We start from the raw sequence: 22,901 nt of genomic DNA on the forward strand, positions 1-22,901 counted from the left end.
ACACATTGTTTACTGGCTGGGCAGTATACACGCAGCTTAGCTAGATTATAATAAGGAACAAAAAAAGGTGGAACAAGGCAGGTTTTACCTTGCAATAAAAATTTCAATGTATAAACTTACAGAAAATAGCCCCTAATATTATTTAGTAACTGGAGAGTAGGGAAGCAGCTTGGCTAGTCTGCAATAGAAGATGGGCACCCAAGGCAGGTTTTTATCTTTGAATAGACATGAAAGTGTTTTATTTGAGAGACAATAGCCACTAATATTGCAAGCAGCTTGGGTAGGTCTGGTTGGAACTGGCCCTACGGGGGACCATATATATATATCTATATATATAAAACTCAACGTGTGTGTGTGTGTGTATGTATGTTCCAGCATCACGTCCAAACGGCTAAAGATATTAACATGAAACTTGGCACACATGTTACTTATATGTCAGCAACAAACATAGGATAGGTGGTTTAACCCTTACCCATCCCCATTTGCCATGGTCGGGGTTTTCCTTTAAAGTCCCATTCAACTCTATGGGAAATACATGTTACTTCATGTTACAAACGGCTGTACATATTTCGATAACACTTGGTCACATGTTACTTATATGTCCACTTAAACTATAGGATAGTTAATTTATCCCTTAACTACCCCCATTTGTGAGGGTCGGGGTTTTTGTTTAAAGTCCCATGCAAATTAATGGGAAATGTATGTTCCCACATAACTTCTGTACGCCTGGAGATATTTCAATAATACCTGGTACACATATTACTTATATGCCAAATAAGAATATATGACAGTTAAATTAACCCTTACCTACACCCTTATATAAAAGATGGGTATATTTATATTACTATGATTTTCCTCCCCAAAAGGTTAAGATAGGAAGACCGGGCAACGCCGGGTATTCAGCTAGTATATATATATAGTGTGTGGTGGCTGTCTCCAACTATCCTAGAGCGGACAGTCTTTTATTACTACAGCATGCTTTATCTTATTGAAAGTAAAGAGAGGGAGTTCAGTCTGCAGACTCCTTGGCTGGTTACCTATATCTTCAGTACTTTTTTGTGCTGTGTGTATATATATGACACATTCCTACAGTACCTACAGAATATGCTATAATTACTACACCAGAAGCAAGACTCTCATAGACTTAACTCGGCAAAGAGCTGTTATGGCTAGTTTTCTCTAGATATTGGGCATGGACTAAAGGAACATGGTAAATTTAGTCTAAGCCTACCTATCATTGTCAGTGTCTGTGCTTCCTTAAATTAGTGGGCAGTGTCTGTGTCCCCCTTCATTGGGGTTCAGTGTCTGTGCCCTACCTACATTGTTGGTCAGTATCAACATCATCCTTACATTGGTGATCAGTGTCTGTGCCTCCTTACATTGATGATCAGTGTCTCTGCCCCTGAACATTGGTGATAAGTGTCTGTGCCCCCTTACATTGGTGATCAGTGTCTGTGCCCCTTACATTGGTGATCACTGGTCAGTTTCTTTGCCCCTTATATTGATGATCAGTGTCTGTTCCCCCTTACATTGGTGATCAATATTTGTGCCCCCTTCCATTGGTAATCAGTATCTGTGCCCATTCCATTGATGATCAGTATCTGTGCCCTCTTCCATTGATGATCAGTGTCTGTGCCCCTTACATGGATGATCAGTGTCTGTGCTCCCATACATGGATAATCAGTGTCTATACCCTCTTACATTGGTGATCAGTGTCTGTGCCCACCTACATTGGTGATCAGTGTCTGTGCCCCCTTACATTAATGATCAGTGTCTGGGCCCCCTTACAGTGGTAATCAGTGTCTGTGCCCTCTTACATTGGTGATCAGTGTCTGTGCCCCTTTACATTGGTGAGCAGCATCTATGTCCCCTTACAGTGTCTATGCCCACATACATTAGTGGTCAGCGTCTGTGCCCCTATATATTGGTGGTCAGTGTTTGTATACTCTTACATTGGTGGTCAGTGTCTGTGCCCTTTACTTTGGTGGTAAGTGTCTGTGGCCTTTTACATTGGTGGTTAGTGTCTGTGCCCCTTACATTGAAGGTCAGTGTCTGTGTCCACTTGCATTAATGATCAATGCTTGTGCTCTCTTACAGTGGAGATCAATGGCTTTGCCTCCTTACATTGGTGGTCAGTGTCTGTGCCCAGTTGGATTAGTAATTAGTGTCTAAGCCATCCTTACATTGGTGATAAGTGTCTGAGTTTTTTGCTCACTGGGGGACATCTTGAGCCAGTTCCAGGTTGCAAACTACCCGGACTGTATAACACAGCAGTACAGAACCCACTCCTTCTCTTCCTGGTCCAAGTCCAGTGAATTTAGTTAAATCATTCAATGTCAAATATCAGCTTAAAAAGTAAGCACCATTTTAGATATATCCTGTAAAGAGGGAGATAAAAACATGTGCTGCTACAGACATGTGTGTGGCTCCAGTATAATTCAGAAAATATGTTGCCAGCACACCTTATTGTCCATTCACAGTAGGTGTGCGTTCTGTGCTGTATAAATGCACACCCACTAGTGTGCATTGTGTAGGGCCAGTTCAATGTGTTGTTGTATTTTCTCTTTTCCTAACTTTATTGCACATCACCAGGCTCGGACTGGGACAAAAAATAGGCCTGGGCATTTTAGACTGAGCAGCCGGGGGGGGGGGGGCAGCGGCGGCGGTTCGAGGCGGCAGTTAATGATGGGATGTGGGGTTCCAGCACCTTGTACCTCTGGACCCCTTTACATTACACAGCACCCTGGAACCCTTTACATTACATAGAACCGCACCTCTGGACCCTTTTACATTACAGAGCACCCTGCACCTCTGGGCCCCTTTACATTACACAGCACCCTGCACCTCTGGACCCCTTTACATTACACAGCACCCTGCACCTCTGGGCCCCTTTACATTACACAGCACCCTGCACCTCTGGACCCCTTTACATTACACAGCACCCTGCACCTCTGGACCCCTTTACATTACACAGACCCCTGCACCTCTGGACCCCTTTACATTACACAGCACCTTGCACCTCTGGACCCTTTTACATTACATAGCACCGCACCTCTGGACCCCTTTACATTACACAGCCCCCCACAGTTTGTTACACAGACGACCCCCAAACAGTTCTGGACCCCCTGCATGTTACACAGACCTCCCTACAATACAGACCCCCTCCCTACAGTACAGACCCCCTCCCTACAGTGCAGACCCCCCTCCCTACAGTACAGACCCCCTCCCTACAGTACAGACCCCCATACAGTACAGACCACCCTACATTACAGACCCACTCTACAATATAGACCCCCCCCTACATTACAGCCCCCCTCTACAATACAGCCCATACAGACCCCCCTTACATTACAGAGATGTGACCTGTGGCCCGTGGGCCGCCGCGGGCCACCGGGCATATGCCCGGTATTCCCTATGGCCAGTCCAGGCCTGCACATCACACAAGCCTAATAAAAAGGGCTCTGTGATGTTCTGAAATGTTTCAGTGCTGTAATGTGCTGCTTTTGATTTTTAAATGAAGCTTTTGATATCAAAATCATGATATGACAGCAGTGCAACATTTATAGGACTCAAGTTGTGATGGTGACACATATTCTCCATGTTTTTCATCTGATGCCAAAAGTTAGTTGCTATAGCACCCTACCCACTATGGTTGTTTCTAGTAAGGTGTGTGGTGCAAAATATTATATCACATTTTTGGAAAGTACTTAAAGAACATGACTGGATACGTTCTCCCGAGATCTATGAACAACAACTGCAATAAATATAGATGCTGAAAGACTTTATTAGAATAGAAACTTGTTGACAAGCACAGCTTCTGCTGCATTATTAAACATAGGATCACAGTAGGTGTAAGAGAGCTACATTTTGTCATATGATGTCACACAGATAGTAAAAGGAATATAGATGGAAAGTAGACAGTCTGGATCCTCGTGGGTGGTACACAGCTTAGCTGCTCTCTTTCACGCTATGCTTGTCAAACAGGTACTCGCCCATGCCGTTCTCGGGCAACCCAAGGCGTTTCAGGTTGGTGATGAAATCTCCAAAGCGTTTAATATCCTTCACCTGTTCCTCCAAATATTCAGATTCCAGGAAATCACACAACTGGAAAACAAAACAGCGTTGGTTAAATGTCTGTACGGTTTTAGGTTTTACTCATTCTTAAAGGTGTTGAGACTTTAAGAAAACACAAGATAGAAGAAAATATATATTTAAGTTTGTGATATCTCTGTTGCTTCCCTCATACTGCACCAGTACAACTACTTCTAATTCCTGTATTCTGTAATTCATTTTTTTTGTTAGAATTCATGTTAAATATAGACTTCTCCAGAGCCACCTCCATTCTTTGCAACACTCTACCCCAGTCTGTCCCGCTATCCCATACTTTGCATTTGGGAAGTCCTTGAAAAATTAAGGGCCGGATTCAGATACATTGGTGTATCTATCCGCTCGGCGTAACGTATCTTAGATACGTTACGCCGCTGTAACTTTGGGTGCAAGTTCCGTATTCAGAAAGAACTTGCACCCTAAGGGCCTGATTCTCAAAAGAGATACGCAGACTTAACTGCTGTTCAGCCTGCGTATCCCTGTGCCTAACTTTGGAAACGATTCTCAAAAGGCTTTTTCCAAAGTTAGGCAGAAAATCTGACATGTGTAAGACACTTACACGGTCAGATTTTAGGATGCAGTACCGCATCCGCCACTGGGGGCATTTCTCATTGAAATGCAGCTTTGCGTATGCAAATGAGGACTTAAGCAGATTTTCAAAGCATTTCAGCACTGTGATTTCTGCGTAAGTTCCGAATTTGCCTGCGCAAAACTAGGGCTGGTTTTATAATGTGGAAAGTTAGTCACACATTGTAAAGGCCCGTTCCAGCGACGGCATTTGGTATGCATTCCTGAGGGAGAACTCCACGGCAATTTTTAAATTCAAAACCGGCATGGGTTCCCCCCCAGGAGCATACCAGGCCCTTAGGTCTGGTATGGGTTGTAAGGAGACCCCCCCACGCCGAAAAATTGACGTAGGGGGTCCCCCTACAATCCATACCAGACCCGTATCCAAAGCACGCTACCCGGCCGGTCAGGAATGGGAGTGGGGACGAGCGAGCGTCCCCCCCCCCCTCCTGAGCCGTGCCAGGCCGCATGCCCTCAACATGGGGGGGTTGGGTGCTCTGGGGCAGGGGGGCGCACTGCGGGCCCCCCCACCCCAGAGCACCCTGTCCCCATGTCGATGAGGACAGGACCTCTTCCCGACAACCCTTGCCATTGGTTGTCGGGGTCTGCGGGCGGGGGCTTATCGGAATCTGGGAGTCCCCTTTAATAAGGGGGCCCCCAGATACCGGCCCCCCACCCTAAGTGAATGGATATGGGGTACATCGTACCCCTATCCATTCACCTGGAGGCAAAAAGTAAAAGTTAGTAAACACACAACACAAGGCTTTTTAAAATAATTTATTATTCTGCTCCGGATGCCCCCCCTGTCTTCGTTATTAGCTCAATTACCAGGGGGGGCTTCTTCTTCCACTCTCCGGGGGTCTTCTCCGCTCTCCGGGGGGGGTTTCTTCTTCCGCTCTCCGGGGGGGGCTTCTCCGGACTCCGGGGGGCTTCTTCCATCTTCTCCCCTCTTCCGCTGTTGACTTGGCGAACCCCGGTTCTTCTGCAGCTCTCCGGTGCCTTCTTCTTCAGCGCTGGCTGCCTGCTATGTTTGTGTGTTAGCTCAATTAGTAACAGGCACCCGGCGCGGTCTTCTGTGACGTCAGGGTCTTCTGTTCTTCTCTCTTCCGATGTTGACTCGTCGCCTGTTGTCGCTGTAATGATGGAAGCGCGCCTTGCATCCCATTTATATAGGCATCACCGTCCCATCATGCTCCGGCAGGTACCCACGTGGTGGGTGCCTACCCACGTGCACCCACCACGTGGGTACCTACCGGAGCATGATGGGACGGTGATGCCTATATAAATGGGATGCAAGGCGCGCTTCCATCATTACAGCGACAACAGGCGACGAGTCAACATCGGAAGAGAGAAGAACAGAAGACCCTGACGTCACAGAAGACCGCGCCGGCTGCCTGTTACTAATTGAGCTAACACACAAACATAGCAGGCAGCCAGCGCTGAAGAAGAAGGCACCGGAGAGCTGCAGAAGAACCGGGGTTCGCCGAGTCAACAGCGGAAGAGGGGAGAAGATGGAAGAAGCCCCCCGGAGTCCGGAGAAGCCCCCCCCGGAGAGCGGAAGAAGAAACCCCCCCCGGAGAGCGGAGAAGACCCCCGGAGAGTGGAAGAAGAAGCCCCCCCTGGTAATTGAGCTAATAACGAAGACAGGGGGGGCATCCGGAGCAGAATAATAAATTATTTTAAAAAGCCTTGTGTTGTGTGTTTACTAACTTTTACTTTTTGCCTCCAGGTGAATGGATAGGGGTACGATGTACCCCATATCCATTCACTTAGGGTGGGGGGCCGGTATCTGGGGGCCCCCTTATTAAAGGGGACTCCCAGATTCCGATAAGCCCCCGCCCGCAGACCCCGACAACCAATGGCAAGGGTTGTCGGGAAGAGGTCCTGTCCTCATCGACATGGGGACAGGGTGCTCTGGGGTGGGGGGGCCCGCAGTGCGCCCCCCTGCCCCAGAGCACCCAACCCCCCCATGTTGAGGGCATGCGGCCTGGCACGGCTCAGGAGGGGGGGGGACGCTCGCTCGTCCCCACTCCCATTCCTGACCGGCCGGGTAGCGTGCTTTGGATACGGGTCTGGTATGGATTGTAGGGGGACCCCCTATGTCAATTTTTCGGCGTGGGGGGGGTCTCCTTACAACCCAAACCAGACCTAAGGGCCTGGTATGCTCCTGGGGGGGGAACCCATGCCGTTTTTTTCTTTGAAAATTGGCATGGAGTTCTCCCTCTCAGGAATGCATGCTGAGCGACGCTGTCATTTTTTTTTATTAATTTATTTGTTTTCCCGGCGCGTCTTTTTTTTTCACCCGTCGCAACTTTAGTGTCCCGTCGAAATTCTCAAAGCCGCCCGGCGTTAATTACGTTCGCACGCTGCACGTCGGGAAAATTACGTCACACGCATGCGCAGTACGGCCGGCGCGGGAGCGCGCCTCATTTAAATTTAAAACGCCCCCAGGAGAGGAGGACCGCCTTACGACGGCGGCACTTAAGTTACACGGCCTGAAATTTCTACCTAAGTGCTTTGACGATCGGGCACTTAGGTAGAAATTTTAAGTCAGTGTAACTTAACTGCTGAAATTTAAGTTACGCAGACTTTTTGAGAATTTGGCCCTAAGTTACAGCGGCGTAACGTATGTGGGCCGGCGTAAGCCCGCCTAATTCAAATGGGGATTTTCGGGGCGTGTTTTATTCAAATTTGCTTTGACCCCGCGTATTTCAAGTTTTTTTTGAACGGCGTATTCGCCGTTCGTGAAAAAATCCCAGTGCGCATGCTCGAAAATCCGCCGCAAAATGTCATTGCTTTCGACGTGAACGTAAATTACGTCCAGCCCTATTCGCGAATGACTTACGCAAACGACACAAAATTTTCAAAACTCGACGCGGGAACGACGCCCATACTTAACATTAGCTATGCCTCATATAGCAGGGGTAACTATACGTCGAAAAAAGCCTAACGTAAACGACGTAAAAAATTGCACCGGCTGAACGTACGTTTCTGAATCGCCGTATCTACCTAATTAGCATATTCCTCGCGTAAACATACGGAAGCGCCACCTAGCGGCCAGCCTGAAAATGCAGCCTAAGATTCGACGGTGTAAGACACTTACACCTGTCGGATCTTAGGGAAATCTATGCGTAACTGATTCTCTGAATCAGGCGCATAGATACGACAGCCCGCACTCAGAGATACGACGGCCTATCAGGAGATACGCCGTCGTATCTTGTATCTGAATCTGGCCCTAACTCTACTCTTCAGGAAAGACTGTTCTGCCTCCACCTAATAATTGTACTTCTGTTTTCCACCTAAAGTGTACTTCTGATTTATATAGTACTAGGATTTATCACTCTTTTCTGTCTGTCATAAAGTCTCAAGAGCTGCGAAATATGTTCCCATGGTATTTATACACAATGTAAACTGTCATTTTGTGGACTGATATAGTGCTTTGTGCTTAGAGATATCACTGTAATTTGTTTGTAGTGCTTAGGTGAGCCTGTAATTTCTGTTCACAAAATGTTTTACCTCGTTTTCTGATAACTACACTTTTTTAGATGCAGTCTAAAAAGGTCAGCACAGGATTTTTTTTATATAAATATAGCTTTTTAATTAATATTTTTTATCATTTCAAATCAAGAACACATAAATAATACAGCAATTTTCACTTTCAGATTTAAAGGAGAAGCGGGGGAATCTAAAATAATAAGAACACTATACATATCTACCTGCTGCCGCTGTCCCCCACGGGCTCTAGGCCCAAGAACCAAGTGATCACATGACCGCTGATCGTTCAGTTCTTCACTAATCAGAGAACAGTGACTGTCAGCCTCCGGCTCTCTGCTCTGCCCTTCCGGTACTCGGTGGATAATTGGGGAAGAGAGGGGGTAGATTGGCTGCCTCAGGCTCTCAAGGGGGGATTAAAAGTCTGAACCAGCTGCCTGTGAGGCATATGAATGGATCCCAACATTATTGTTAGGATCCCTCCAGAGACTGGGGTGATCTGTGAAGTCAGACTTTAGCCTGCCGTCAACTGAGTCCTGGTCACAGGAGAGCAAGTAAGTACATTCCTGTGACCCACATGAGAAGTATGGCCAAAAGAGCTTTGACCATACTTTTCTTTTAAGAATTTGTTGTAAGAAACTGAAATGTTGTATTAAGATATAAGGAGTCAGCTGTATCACTTACTTGCTATTTATTGAAGATGATGGAATATATAGAATAAAGAGATACTGTATATTGGCATAACTCATTAGCCTATTGAGCAGATACTTACATGGGGGTCAACTTTGTCCGTTGCCAGCTTGTGCAGGTCCAGAAGAGCCTGGTTCACAGTCTTCTCCAGCTGCAGAGCAGCCTGCATGGCATCCAGGGTGTTACCCCATTCATCACGTTCTGGTTTCTAAAGTGGAAAACATAGTCTTATAAGTAAAAATGTTTATCTAACTGTGTAAATTATATTTATTCATAACATATATAATTGCTACACAAGCCTTTTTGTACCTTAGCAGTCTATTTAGGCTAGGTTTACACTTAAAGTGTTACTAAACCTAATACCCTGCACTCATTATATCTGGTCTCCCACAGTACACAGAACATGGACATGCATTGATTTTAGTAAATATAAACTGCTAAATACCTTTTCTCATCAGCAATATATAGCAGTCTTTTGACTTCTATCAGTTCCTGGTTAAAGCTTGTAGGAGGAGTTTTCATACTGCACTGAGCTGTCCTATTAGGATGCAGGACCCCCGACCCTTTGTTGGGACAGTGCTGATCACATGCACTTTCTCAAGAAAAAAAACAAATATCTATCTAGCAATACACACCAAACTGAGCATGTGCAGCCTTACTCCAAAGATTCTGTCTTATCGGGACCTGTTTTGGAGTCAGTGGAAGAAGAGGAGGGTCTGCGCATACAGGATCAAACAGCCTCTTTACACAATGCAGAGGATTAGCCCCTTAGATTCCACAGTGAGTATAACAAGCATGCTTTACTGTATATATAGAATGATAATACTGTTGTGGGTTTAGTAACATTTTAAGCGGGTGCAGAAATGTGCATAAATCGCACGTGTTCCTGTGCCCACAAGCAAAACACACTTCCCTTAAGCAGATGTGAAGGTGTGACATTAATTCTTAATTAAGCCGTAGCTGCAATTTTGAAAAGGTGCAGAGACCCTTTCCTGTGTTTCCTGCAGGTACAGCAATTTATTCAAATGAATAGGCTGCTGTGCCCGCAAATACAGCATACAGCACACAGCTAGTTGTATAAAACATTCATTGCACATGGTCAGAAACATTGTGCATGCTGAATGAAATGTCCCATCATTTTTGTAAGAGATTAATGCCTGTATCTTAAGCTCCACCTAGTGGCAAAAATGGGGTAAAAAAATCTTCGTTGGGGTGTGTCAGAAAACGTTACTGCATTTGGCCACTAGATGGAGCTGAAGAAACAAGCATCAATCTCTTACAAAAATGATGGGGCATTTTGCTCAGTGTCCATGAATGCTTTTGACATTCGAGCAACTAATGTTTCATGAATTGAAAAATTTGTCATAATTAGCTTCTTGCCAGCTAGATATAATTGGAGTGACAATTTTCATGATTTAGGAAAAACAGAGCTGTACTACCAAATGGACCAAATACTCTGCTCCATCCCTCTGGAAAGGACTCCAGGCCATATTACCTGTGCAATGAGAGAAGCCTATCTGATTACTGGATTCTGGCTCATTACTGACAAGGGCACATCACCAGCATGGAAGACATGTCTCTTCCCAAGTCCATGAAAATATGTTCTTTTTTTTTCAAACATTAGTGTCTGCAGGTCTGAAACGACGGGCTGTTCTTACCTTGATGTCCTGCAGGACAACGCGCCCCCCACGCTTGTTTTGATATTTCATGAACTTTTCGGCATGCTCCCTCTCCTCATGACTGTGCTCCTTGAAGAACTCGGCCACATTGTGAAGGGCAACATCGTCACGATCGAAAAAGGCATACTGGGGATGAAAAGGAAAAGGTGGTTTAATGCAAAAAAATACCTAAATCTGCATTATGCAACACCCAAGGTCTTATATTTGTGGCGGTGTGCAGTTTATTGTTCTCTTTGAGGGATATACATCTGTTTTATTGCCACGTATGCTTTACGAAAATGTAGCTGAACTGCAAGCAACCGCTGGTTTTAAGCATAGGGGTGCTTAGGTCCTGACATAAATATAACATCATGGGAAAATTTAGGCCGTGTACAGACGACCAAACATGTACGATGAAAGCGGTCCGCCGGACCGTTTTCACCGTACATGTCTGGCCGGGGATTTCTGTACGATGGCTGTACTAACCATCGGACAGAAATCCGCACGTAAACAATTCGCGGGGCGTGTCCGCGGTGTCGCCCCGACGATGACGCGGCGACGTGGGCAGGCCTGCCAGTTAAATGCTTCCACGCATGCGTCGAAGTCATTCGACGCATGCGAGGGATGGCGGGCGCTCGGACATGTACGGTAGGTCTGTACAGACGACATGTCCGAGCGGGCAGGATTCCAGCGGACTGTTTTAAAACAAGTCCAGGAATATTTGTCCGCTGGGAAAAGGCCCGGCGGGCAAATGTTTGCTGGAATCTTGTCCGCTCGGGCCTACACACGACCGAACATGTCTGCTGAAACTGGACCAGTTTCAGCAGACATGTTTGGTCGTGTGTACGGGGCCTTAGATGTCAGAGGTGCGCTTTTGGTCAGAAGACTTGCCATTTCCAAATGCACCTCCATTTGTTCCATGACTAAATAACAGCATGAGAATGCCTTCAGCTGTCCAAGTAGAGTTAGTAACCACTGAGAAGCCCTGTACACAAGTCCGAGGAACTCGACGGGCGAAACACATCGTTTTGCTCGTCGAGTTCTTTGTGAAGCCGCCGAGGATCTCGGCGAGCCAAATTTTCCCATTCCCGTAGAGGAAAAAGAAGACATGCTTTATTTTTGGCCCGACAAGATCCTCGACGGTTTCCTCGTCGAAAAGTGTACACACGACCGGTTTCCTCGGCAAAAAAAAAAACCCAGCAAGCTTCTTGCTGGTTTTTGCCGAGAAACTCGGTCGTGTGTACGAGGCCTTACTTTATGTCACGTATTCCTAATCAGACTTTATACTGGAAATTGTACTTTCTTATCTGCACCGATAAGGGCGAAAAGGAAGGATTAATCATTAACAGCAGTAAGCAAAAACACAAAATGAGTCACGTTATGTGTGGTTAAAAAAAGCATAAACTTCCCCATTTCTCATGTTGTTGGATAAGCAGTTTGTGGAAAATTGGTGCTCAGTCATTTTCTCAGAACCAAAAAAAAGGAAGTTCTCACCAGTACTAATGAACACAAAAACGCCCTTGTAAACCTTGTAAAGATTTAACATGATCTTATTTTGTACAATAATCAATAGCAACCAGATTTTGGTCCCTTTGCAGGAAAATGCTACAATATATATTGCCCTTTGTCTCCAAGCATTGCAAACCAGAACCACTGCCATCAGAAAAACACAACAATTGTGCGTACTAATACGTACGTCACCTGACAAAGATGTACCACGCCCAACAAAGGAGCAACAACAGTTTATCTGTATTTTGTAGAAGACATTTCATCTAGGTGGGGAGAGGTGAGAAATGCTATAAGACATGGCCATAGACATTTTTGTTAAATTATGACTACTTTCACCACACTAACCCTTCTTGAAATTGAGTGTTTTAAGTGCAGGGCTCAAGTCCTGCGGGAACGCGTGGGAACGGAGTTCCTGCACTTTTTTCACAGCAGGAACGCAGTTCCCTTTGCAGAACTAGAGCAGCCGAGCCGCCCGAGCCAATCCTTCACTAAGCAGCGATGCCCAGCTCGAGTCACTGTCAGGGGCAGGCGAACCTTAGTAATCCTTTATGTTACTGGCCGCTTCCTGTATATGGATTCATCGGGTGGATTCCGTCACTTCCTCGATGCCGCAATGTCTCCTGGGAGCTTTTCTCATTGTTCCCAGGAGACATTGCGGAGGTCTGCCGCGAGTTATCGCGGGATTTAGAAAGAACTTGCTTCTACCGAACTTACACTACCTGATGAATCCATATACAGGAAGTGGCCAGTAACATAAAGGATTACTAAGGTACAGTAGAGCGAAAAAAAAGTAGTAATTATGTATATGAGCGAATCATATTATTTTTTTTAAGTGTATGTATAGACAGGCGAATCTTTCATCAGGAACAATAAATTAGGAACTGTGAATTACACAATCACTAGGTCCTCTGACACAAAACTGCATGTGATTTACTGAAAATTGCTGGCTTACTAGAAAAGTGTTCCAGTAATAATTAGAAAGTGTTGAGTAATACCAATGAATACTGTGGAGTGGATACCAGGTCGGATAACAATGGCTTCCACCATTTGCCAACAAGCCCTTGCACAACCATACTGACAGATTTTCTATTGTTAAAGACTCTGCAAGCAGAATCTCAACAAAGTATGGTGGGCTCCATTCACAAATCGGCATTTTACGTTAAGGAGCGGGCAGCCGTCGGCGTCGTTAACAGCCAGTAACTGTGGCGGCCGCCCGCTCCTCAACAACTCTTTAACAACCGATGAGTCATCAGCTGACAACAGAGTTCCCTGCTGACAGCTGAATGTAAAAAATAAAATGCCGGCTATAAAAATTAAGAAAAAACATGACGTGGGGACCCCTCCACGAGTTTGTTATGGATGTCGGGGTGGGGACCCCACAGCCACCAGCTCCATAACAATCAGCTTGTTTACGGTTACTATTTGGGAAAACACCTAAGTACCGCAAGCAGTCTGCGAATATAAAAGTAGGAATTGGCCTGACCCTGGTAGATTGAGCAGCTCCAAGGTACACTGTCAGGGCAAACAAACAATGATGAAACCGCGCTGTAACTTTCTTGTCAGTCTTCAGGCTGCTGAAAGTGTAATCTGACCTTGCAAAACTTGTTTTCAGCTTATGGAATTTCAAATGTTGGGAACAGAACTAAGGGCCAGATTCACAAAAGGGATACGACGGCGTATCTGCTGATACGCCGTCGTATCCCTGTTTCTATCTATGCGACTGATTCATAGAATCAGTTACGCATAGATATCCCTAAGATCCGACAGGTGTAATAGTTTTACACTGTCGGATCTTAGGATGCAGTACCGCGGCTGCCGCTGGGGGGAGTTTGCGTCGTAAACCAGCGTCGGGTATGCAAATTAGCAGTTACGGCAATCCACAAAACGTTTTCCCGTCGTTACGTCGCCGCAAGTGTTAGTTTGCCGTCGCAAAGATAGGGCACCTTTTACAAAGGGTAAAATTACTACACCATGTAAAAGTATACCCGTCTTTCCCGCGTCGCTTTTGAATTTTTTTTTTTTTTTTAAAAATTCCCGGCGCAAGTCTTTTTTTCACGTCGCGATTCACAAAACGTCGGCGCGTCGTAATTTCGCGCAAAGCACGTCGGGAAATTTGCGTCGGGAGCATGCGCAGTACGTCCGGCGCGGGAGCGCGCCTAATTTGAATGGTACCCGCCCCATTTGAATTGGCCCGCCTTGCGCCGGACGGATTTAGGATACACCGCCGCAAATTTCCAGGTAAGTGCTTTGTGGATCGGGCACTTAGACAGAAAATTTGCGGCGGTGTAACCTAAATCGGTTACGTTACGCTGCGCCCGGGCTACATGAATCTGGCCCTAAATGTGCCATGTTGGTATTGTTTAGTTTTTTTTTATATATATATATATAAGACAAAGATCTACATTTTATTGCACACAGTATACAGTATATTTTATAGTCAAAAACATTGATAATAACCTAAATAAATAAATATAATTGTGCTAAAAAAGATAATAGGTCTTGTAGTCCCATAAATGATGTAGTATAACGAATTGTCTAATACTAACCACAATATGCTACATAAAATACAAGATAAGCACAGTAAGAAATATGTCTTATATACAACATTGTAAAAAAAACAAAACATAACCAAAATCCTTACCAAGGAGGAGTAGGTGTAGGAAGCGTACAGCTCCAAGTTCAACATACGGTTGACAGCAGCCTCGCAGTCGCTGTGGTAGTTCTGGCGCACCTGGGACCCCATTTCGGCGTTTCGGTGGTTTTGGGTGGCGCAAAAAAGTCAGAGAAAATAAGATTGGAAGATGTTTGGAAAAAAAGCAAAGGACTCAGAGAGGGTTCCGTTCAAACACTGTTGAAGCAAGAACTCTGCTCAGAGTCAGGATTAGATCTGATCACAGCACAGAGGAGCTCTGTATATATAGGCAACCAGCCTGAGAGCCTGGGGACTGCCCTCCCTCCCTTCACTTACCTCATCCACCACAAGCCAATCACAGAAAGCTTGCTGTTATGCAAGACTGTTGGCCCTTTGCCAGGAAACAACAGTAGAGTGAAGTTCATGAAGAAACATTACATTTTTTTTAGCATTAGCCAACTTTTATATTTAAATGTAATGCTGAATTACTACATGGAGAAAAGATCTTGTTCAGATACACGGAATTATTACATTAGGTATCAGAATAATTATACACAAATATGGACATCAAACAGCGTTTCAGCATTTGGTGTTTGAGTTTCAATTAATGTTTTTCTAATATTCTACTGATACTAAAAAACACACATCTAACAAATCAGGCACACAATTAGATGTATCTAATCAGGCTACCTTTATGTTGAAAACAGTTTCAAGGAACAAAAAATAGAAACCGCGTTGGTGTTAACACATGTACAAATAAACAGCTGCTGGCAACTAAATAGCAAGACAAAAGAACACAACAGTATATAACATGTATGTTGCTGTGCTAAAGCAGTGATAATAAATACTAAATCAACAAAAAGTCCCAATAGAAAGTGAAGAAAATATGAATTTGTGAAGACTTTAGTATTCAAATTTTTGTGCCTTAGCGACAAACACCACGGATGGAATTGAATGACAGTTGTGCCAATCCATTGCTGTAATCTACACTTGAACCATTACCAATAGTCAAAAGGCAATCTTACCAAATTGGAATGACTTTACTACAGAGTCCAATTCGCCTGTTGTAAACACTTAGGCCCGGATTCACATACAGCGGTGCATATTTAATGCTGTCGTAGCGTATCTCCTTTACGCTACGCCGACGCAGCGCAGAGAGGCAAGCACTGGATTCACAAAGCCAGTGCTGCCAAAACTGCGCTGGGTTTCCTAGGCGTAAGCCGGCGTATGTGGAAGTGAGCGTGAGCCATGCAAATAAGGCGTGACCCCATGCAAATGATGGGCCGAGCGCCAAACAGATACGTATAACGAACGGCGCATGCGCCGTCCCGTGGACGCATCCCAGTGCGCATGTCTCAGAATCACGTCGGAACTACTCCCTAAGATACGCTGGATCACTGCCTACGGCGTGAACGTAACCTACGCCTAGTCATATTCACGTCCTACGTAAAATACATCGGATTGTGTTCCCTTTGCATGGATGCTACTGAGTTACACCTCCTTTATGGGGCATAACTTTGCGCCGGACGTATGACTTTATGCGCACTGCGTCGGATGGACGTACATTCGTGAATCGTCGTATCTCCCTCATTTGCATATGTGAATAGAAAATCAATGGGAGCTCCAAATACGACCAGCGTAAATATGCGCCCACTCTACGCCGGCATAGGCAAGTTACGTTGGTCGGATGAAGCCTATTTTCAGGCGTATCTTAGTTTCTGAGTCAGGCGCACAGATACGACGGCGCATATTTTCACTTACGCGGCGTATCTCGAGATATGTCGGCGCAAGTGCTTTGTGAATCCGGGCCTTAGAGGGCAATCTAGTTTGCATCACTTGGTTGCAGTATATCGGACTAACTCACACCAAGGTGTATGAACTCAGTATGGACCATATATTGCAGACATCCACATAGAATCAAAGCAAAGGAAACCACATAGTATAAATACGCAAAAAACTTTAATATACATACACGGTACAGGTTCTACTCACATGATAAAAAGGAATATGTGCATAAAAACCCAATTTCCAGGCTGTACAGCAAAGATTCCAAGTCTGGGGTGGCGTGACAGTGTCGCGTGCATAGGCTTGGACCAACCCGTTTCGTCCCCTAGGACATCTTCTGGGGCCCCCCCCCATTCATGCTGTTTTTCTCCAAGGCACACACTTTGGACTCTAAAGTCTTCACAACACGATATTTTCTTCACTTTCTATTGGGACTTTTTGTTGATTTAGTATTTTTTATCACTACTTTAGCGTGGCCACATACATGTTACAAACTGTCTCATGGCCTTTGCCAAACCTGTGCTTGGAATCCTGGACAGCCAGAATTATCATTGGAGATGAGACAAATTTGTACTCCAAATAGACGATCAAATAAGAGCTGGACAGGTTTTATTATGTTGCCGTGCTATTTTAGAGTAGATGAGAGAGGAAAGTATACATCAAGCCACCTAATTATAATAATATCATCAGATTATCTGTCTCACTGCTCCTGCTTAGCATGGTCTTCCTTTGCTACAAAATGAATACCACTGTGTGCTCTGCCAACACAACCAGGAAAGAGGATAAAGATACTAGAGGGGCTGCGGGATCCTGCAAAAAAAAAAAAAAAAGTCAGCAGCTACAAATACTGTAGCTGCTGACTTTTAATATTAGGACACTTACCTATCCAGGAATCCAGCGGTGTCTTCACCCACGCCGATTTTTCAATCTGCTATTTCCGCCATCTCCACTAAGGGAAAATGGCAGTGAATCTCTACTGCGCACGTGCGAATCATGCTCCGCTCTGTGAATGGGCTAGCTGCGGGAGAAGGAGGCCGTGGTGAACTCAGCCCGATGTGGGAGCGGGTACCTCAAAACCAGGTACCCAATCCCCCCCAAAAGGTACCAAATGTGGCAGCGGGGGGCAGATACGCAGCGCTTCCCCTTGTGGGTGGAGCTCCGCTTTAAAGCGAACTCTACCGAAAAGGGAAAGTTACGCTATAAGTCCTCCCCCCTCCTCCTCTCTCATCTTTGGCAGAACCAAGTGGGAAATTGCTAGTGGGGGTATGTTACATGCCCTCAACCTGAAGAAGGAGGAGTTGGATCTCCTTTCACAGTTAGAAATAGCGTCTAGGCAGGGAAATGTCATCATAATGGGGGACTTCAGCTATCCCAATATTGACTGGGCAGCAGGGACAGCTTACTTAATAAAGGCCCATCATTTCTTAAATGTGACTACTTCCTGTCCCAATTGGTGGATTCCCCGACTAGAAATTATGTATTACTAAATGTATTAATTACAAGTGACTCGGATCTGATCACAGATATACAAATATGGGATCTAGCGATCACAGGATGATTGGTTTCAGCATAAATCATAGGAAAAAAGGTCACGAGGGTAGTAACCGAATACTAAATTTTCAAAACTTTGCACAATAATGCAAGACATTAAATGGGACCAAATCATAATCACAAGAATAAAAATGGGAGTGCTTTAGGAACATATTAATTAAAGGTATAGCCAAGTGCATTTCAATGGGCGAACAAAGGTTAAACCTGGGTGGCTAAACTGTAACATAAAAAGTCTTATTAAAGTAAAAAAAATTAAAGCGGATGGTTCACTGTCAGCATTCCAATACCACAAGGAATGCAACAAGAAGTGTAAGAATGCAACCAGGGTGGCTAAGATACATAGCAGAGAAGAGAGTAAAAAAAATCCCAAGAAATGTGGGTGACAGATTGCACCGCAGCGTGACCCGTGGGGCTCGTTCAAGGCACAAATGGGAGGATGCAATAGGATGTAACAACAGTACTCCTGCCCAGCTGTCATTTGACAATAGACTGGGAGGGAAGAGGTTAATATTGCAACCAGATCCTTATCCTGGAATGCAGCCTGGGTGGCCAGAAAAGGGAAGGCAGATAGGGCAATCATACCAGGCCACATAAGGTATATTTTGCAAGAAGCGGTAGCAAATTCTGCCCCCTTGAATGTACCCTTGTCACAATTTTGAGGGATAAGGGCCTATTCCTTACATCTGTGTGGCCTAAAAATTAGATGGGGGTAAAAGTAAAACTGGGAGGGGTCTTAAAGTGGAATTTTATATAAAAAAAATGTTTTACCCTATTATCTGCTCCCTTCCAGAGAAATGAATAACACAATTCCCTACATAACACTGCAAAGAGTCTCTTGGCATAGCATGGAAAATTCCATCACTAGCAATGGAGATGAATCATTGAAATTCAACTTTCATTATCATTAGTAGAAGTCTCTTAGTTATTGGCAAAAGCAATACTGAAATGCAAGTGAGGGGACAGAGATAGAGCATCAAAATTCTGGTAGCATATTAAACTGTAGAAGTTCTGTCACTGGACACATGCTGAGAACGTAAAGAACACCTCCTAAAAAGAAAAGGGCTCAGGCCGCGTTCACACGGTCGTTCCAAACCGATGAGAATGGTCCGACGGGCCATTTCCATCGGTTCACCGCTGAAGTGGCCTGATGGTCTGATGTGCGTACACACCATCGTTCCAAAAACCGATCGGGTCAGAACGCGGTGACGTCAAACACACGACGTGCTGAATAAAACAAAGTTCAATGCTTCCAAGCATGCGTCGACTTGATTCTGAGCATGCGCGGGTTTTGAACCAATGCTTTTCTGTACTAACCATCGGTTTGGACTTATCGGGCAGCGGTCCATCGGTTGGATTTTGAAGCATGTTTTAAAATTTTGGACCGAAGGACAACAGACCGATGGGCTATACACACGGTCGGTTTGGACCGATGAAACTGAACCTCGGTCCATTCTCATCGGTTTTGTCCGACCGTGTGTACGCGGCCTTAGTATACTGTATGAATTCTACAGGTTCCTTATTGTTTATCCTGGACTATTTATCTTGGACTTATATTTCTTGGACTGACCAGAAAATAATTTCAGTAATTAAAGCGGAGTTCCACCCAAAAATGGAACTTCCGCTGTCCGGATTCCTCCCCCCCCCTCCGGTGTCACATTTGGCACCTTTCAGGGCGGAGGGGGGAGCAGATAACTGTCTAATACAGGTATTTGAACCCACTTCCGGGCATAGATAGCCGCATTATCTGCGGGTATCTACACCACAACCCCCCCGCAGTCTTCTGGGAGACACACATGTCCCAGAAGACAGCAGGGACCATTTGGATTGCACAGCAAGGCTTCACTTCCTGATTCCCTTACCTAAGATAGCGGTGGCAGCATCCCAGGGCCAAGGGACGGGTTGGCTTTGGTTGCCCACATCGCGGCATTCTGGACAGGTAAGTGTCCTTATTTTAAAAGTCAGCAGCTCCAGTATTTGGAGCTGCTGACTTAAAAAAAATTATCGGCGGACCGCTGCTTTAAGGAGCAGGTTCGCTAAAGTGTGTTTTTTAGGGAAAGCACGTTACATTCCCATACAGAAAATTAGGATTTTAAGTGTTAAACATGCAGAACCTGTCCTCAAATCTCAGTCACGTGACAATAACCCAGAAGGCTGAAATGTGAAATGTGACCGCTCTTACCCCCTGTTCCTATTTCACTGAGCAGAAGTATTAGTGCGTTGTTCTAAGCAAACATCATGTGACTGTGTTATATGCTGCTTGTAGGATATTTTTCCACAAGTTGCTGAGTAATTTCCAGAGCTTTATGCTGAGTCACGGTGCATTGCGACGTGTTGTCTCGTCTGCCAATAGAGATCAAGAGATACAAACTGTACAACTCACAAAGCACTCGGACCTTCTATAAATTGTATTAGTGTTAAAAAATTTAAAAAATAACATATTGTTGCCATTTTAATAAACTTACGAGACAGTATTGTCAGCACAGTAGCTAACCACTTTAGATCCAGAAGGTTTACCCCCCTGACCAGGCCATTTTTTGCTATACGGCACTGCGTTACTTTACTTAATCCCAGTAAGTGTATATTGATTGGTTTGCGCAAAAATTATAGTGTCTACAAACTATGGGCTAGATTCATAAAGACTTACGACGGGCGCATCAGTGGATACGCCGTCGTAAGTCTGAATCCGCGCCGTCGTATCTTTAAGCGGCGTAAGTCTCCTACGCCGTCGTATCTTAACTGCATATTTACGCTGGCCGCTAGGGGCGTGTACGTCGATTTACGCCGAGAATATGCAAATGATCAAGATACGCCTATTCACGAACGTACGCACGGCCGTCGCATGTAAGATACGCCGTTTACGTAAGGCGTTTTCAGGCGTAAAGATAAACCACCAAAAAGATGGCGCAGCCAATGTTAAGTATGGACGTCGGATCAGCGTCGAATATTCCACGTTTTACATCGTTTGCGTAAGTCGTCCGTGAATGGGGCTGGGCGTAAGTTACGTTCACGTCGAAAGCATTGAGTATTTGCAACGGGATACTGAGCATGCGCGCGCATGCGCCGTACGACCGGCGCTTCATTTACATGTATGGTAATGATTTGTGAATTCATTACCATACAACACGCCCCCTACCTGCCTATTTTGAATTAGGCGGGGTTACGCCGGGCCATTTGCGATACGCCGACGTAACTTAGGAGGCAAGTGCTTTGTGAATACAGTACTTGCCTCACTATGTTACGTCGGCGTAGTGCAAATGGGATGCGCTACGCCGACCTAAAGATAGGCGGCTGTACCTGAATCTAGCTATATGGGTTAGATTTATGGAATTTTATTTATTTATTTATTTTTTACTAGTAATGGTGGTGATCAGTCACTTATAGCGGAACTGTGATATTGCGGTGGACAGATTGAACACTAACTGACACTTTTTTTTAAAGGGGCCAGTGACACTAATACAGTAATCAGTGCTAAAAAATATGCACTTAGTCACTATACTAATGAGACTGGCTGGGAAGGGGTTAAAGGGGTTGTAAAACTTCCTGTTTTTTCACCTTAATGCATTCTATGCATTAAGGTGAAAAAACATCCGTTAATTACTGGCCCCCCAGCCCCCCAATTTACTTACCTGAGCCCTCAAAAGTCCTGTGTTGAAAACACGCTGGCTTCTTGGCCCGGTCTTCTTGGCTTTTCATTGGATAGATTGATAGCAGCACAGCCATTGGCTCCCGCTGCTGTCAATCAAATCCTATGACGCAGGGCCGAGTCCGGCATTCGTGTCTATGGACGCAAATGCTGGACTCGTGGGACGCGCCCGCAAGGTAACCCCCTTGGGAAAGAGCTTCCCAGAGGGGGTTATCTGATACTGGGGAGGAGCCCAGACAGCCCAGAGGACAAAGTTCGGGGTCACTGTGTAAAACGAGCTGCACATCTGAGGTAAGTATGACATGTTTGTTATTTTTTTAAAACAAAATTCAAACCTTTAGTGTCACTTTAAGCTCTGAGGCGATCAAGGGGATAACTATGTGCCTAGCTGGTGTTTTACTGTAGTTTAGGAGGTGCTTTTACTAGGGGAAGACATGGATCCTTGTCCCTGCTTTGCAGGAACACAGGATACATGTGTTCCTTACTGACAGAATGGTGATCTGCCTTGTTTACATAGACAGATCATCATTCTGCCTGTGTACTGAATGGTGCCAATAGACATCAGGTTCGTGGGACCCACTGATCAGCTCCCACTGTGTAGAATCACAGCAGGAGCGAGCCGCCGGTGGGCACACTCATGCCCAATACCCAGAAGTGCAGGATCACTTATATATACGTGATCCTGTGCAGCGCGGCCAACCTGTGGCAGTAAAACTGCTATGGGGCGGTCAGCAAGTGGTTAACTACTTGCCACCTACTAAATTTACTGCAGACAGGCGGCACAGGCAGGCCGGACAAGGTACCTGTACGTCGCCACCTTTCTTCCGAGGTCCAAGCGTGCATGTGTGCATACCCTGCCAACCCTTGCTGTGATTGGCATCAGATTTCAGGCAATGATTAGCTGAAATTAGCTGACTGGATGTGTCCAACCACACACAGAGTTCTGTGTTTAGAAACACACAAAACTCTGTGGGCCTGATCAACAAAAGGGATACGCCGCGTATCTACTGATACGCCGTCGTATTCCTGTTTCTATCTATGGAACTGATCCACAGAATCAGTTTCTCATAGATAGGCAGAAGATCCGACATGTGTAAGGGACTTACACTGTCGGATCTTAGGATGCAGTACTGCAGCCGCCGCTGGGGGCATTTCTCGTCGAAATCCAGCGTTGGGTATGCAAATTAGCACTTACGGAGATCCACGAAGCTTTTACGCTTCGTTTTTTCTCCGTAAGTATTAGTTTGCCGTCGCAAATTTAGGGCTG

General features: G+C 45.3%; 1 protein-coding gene across 1 annotated transcript; it reads right to left on the reverse strand.

Moving 5' to 3' along the window:
• Positions 1 to 3,764: 3,764 nt before the first annotated feature.
• On the reverse strand, positions 3,765 to 14,919 carry LOC120915336 (ferritin, middle subunit). Its single transcript, XM_040325747.1, has 4 exons — positions 14,665 to 14,919; positions 10,515 to 10,661; positions 8,939 to 9,064; positions 3,765 to 4,104 (listed from the first exon to the last, which is right to left on the reverse strand). The coding sequence occupies exons 1-4, from the start codon at positions 14,764 to 14,766 to the stop codon at positions 3,949 to 3,951; spliced, it is 531 nt and encodes a 176-aa protein (XP_040181681.1). The 5' UTR covers positions 14,767 to 14,919; the 3' UTR covers positions 3,765 to 3,948.
• Positions 14,920 to 22,901: the final 7,982 nt, after the last annotated feature.

This window comes from Rana temporaria, chromosome 10 (assembly GCF_905171775.1).
Source record: "Rana temporaria chromosome 10, aRanTem1.1, whole genome shotgun sequence".
In the NCBI taxonomy this organism is placed as follows: domain Eukaryota; kingdom Metazoa; phylum Chordata; class Amphibia; order Anura; family Ranidae; genus Rana; species Rana temporaria.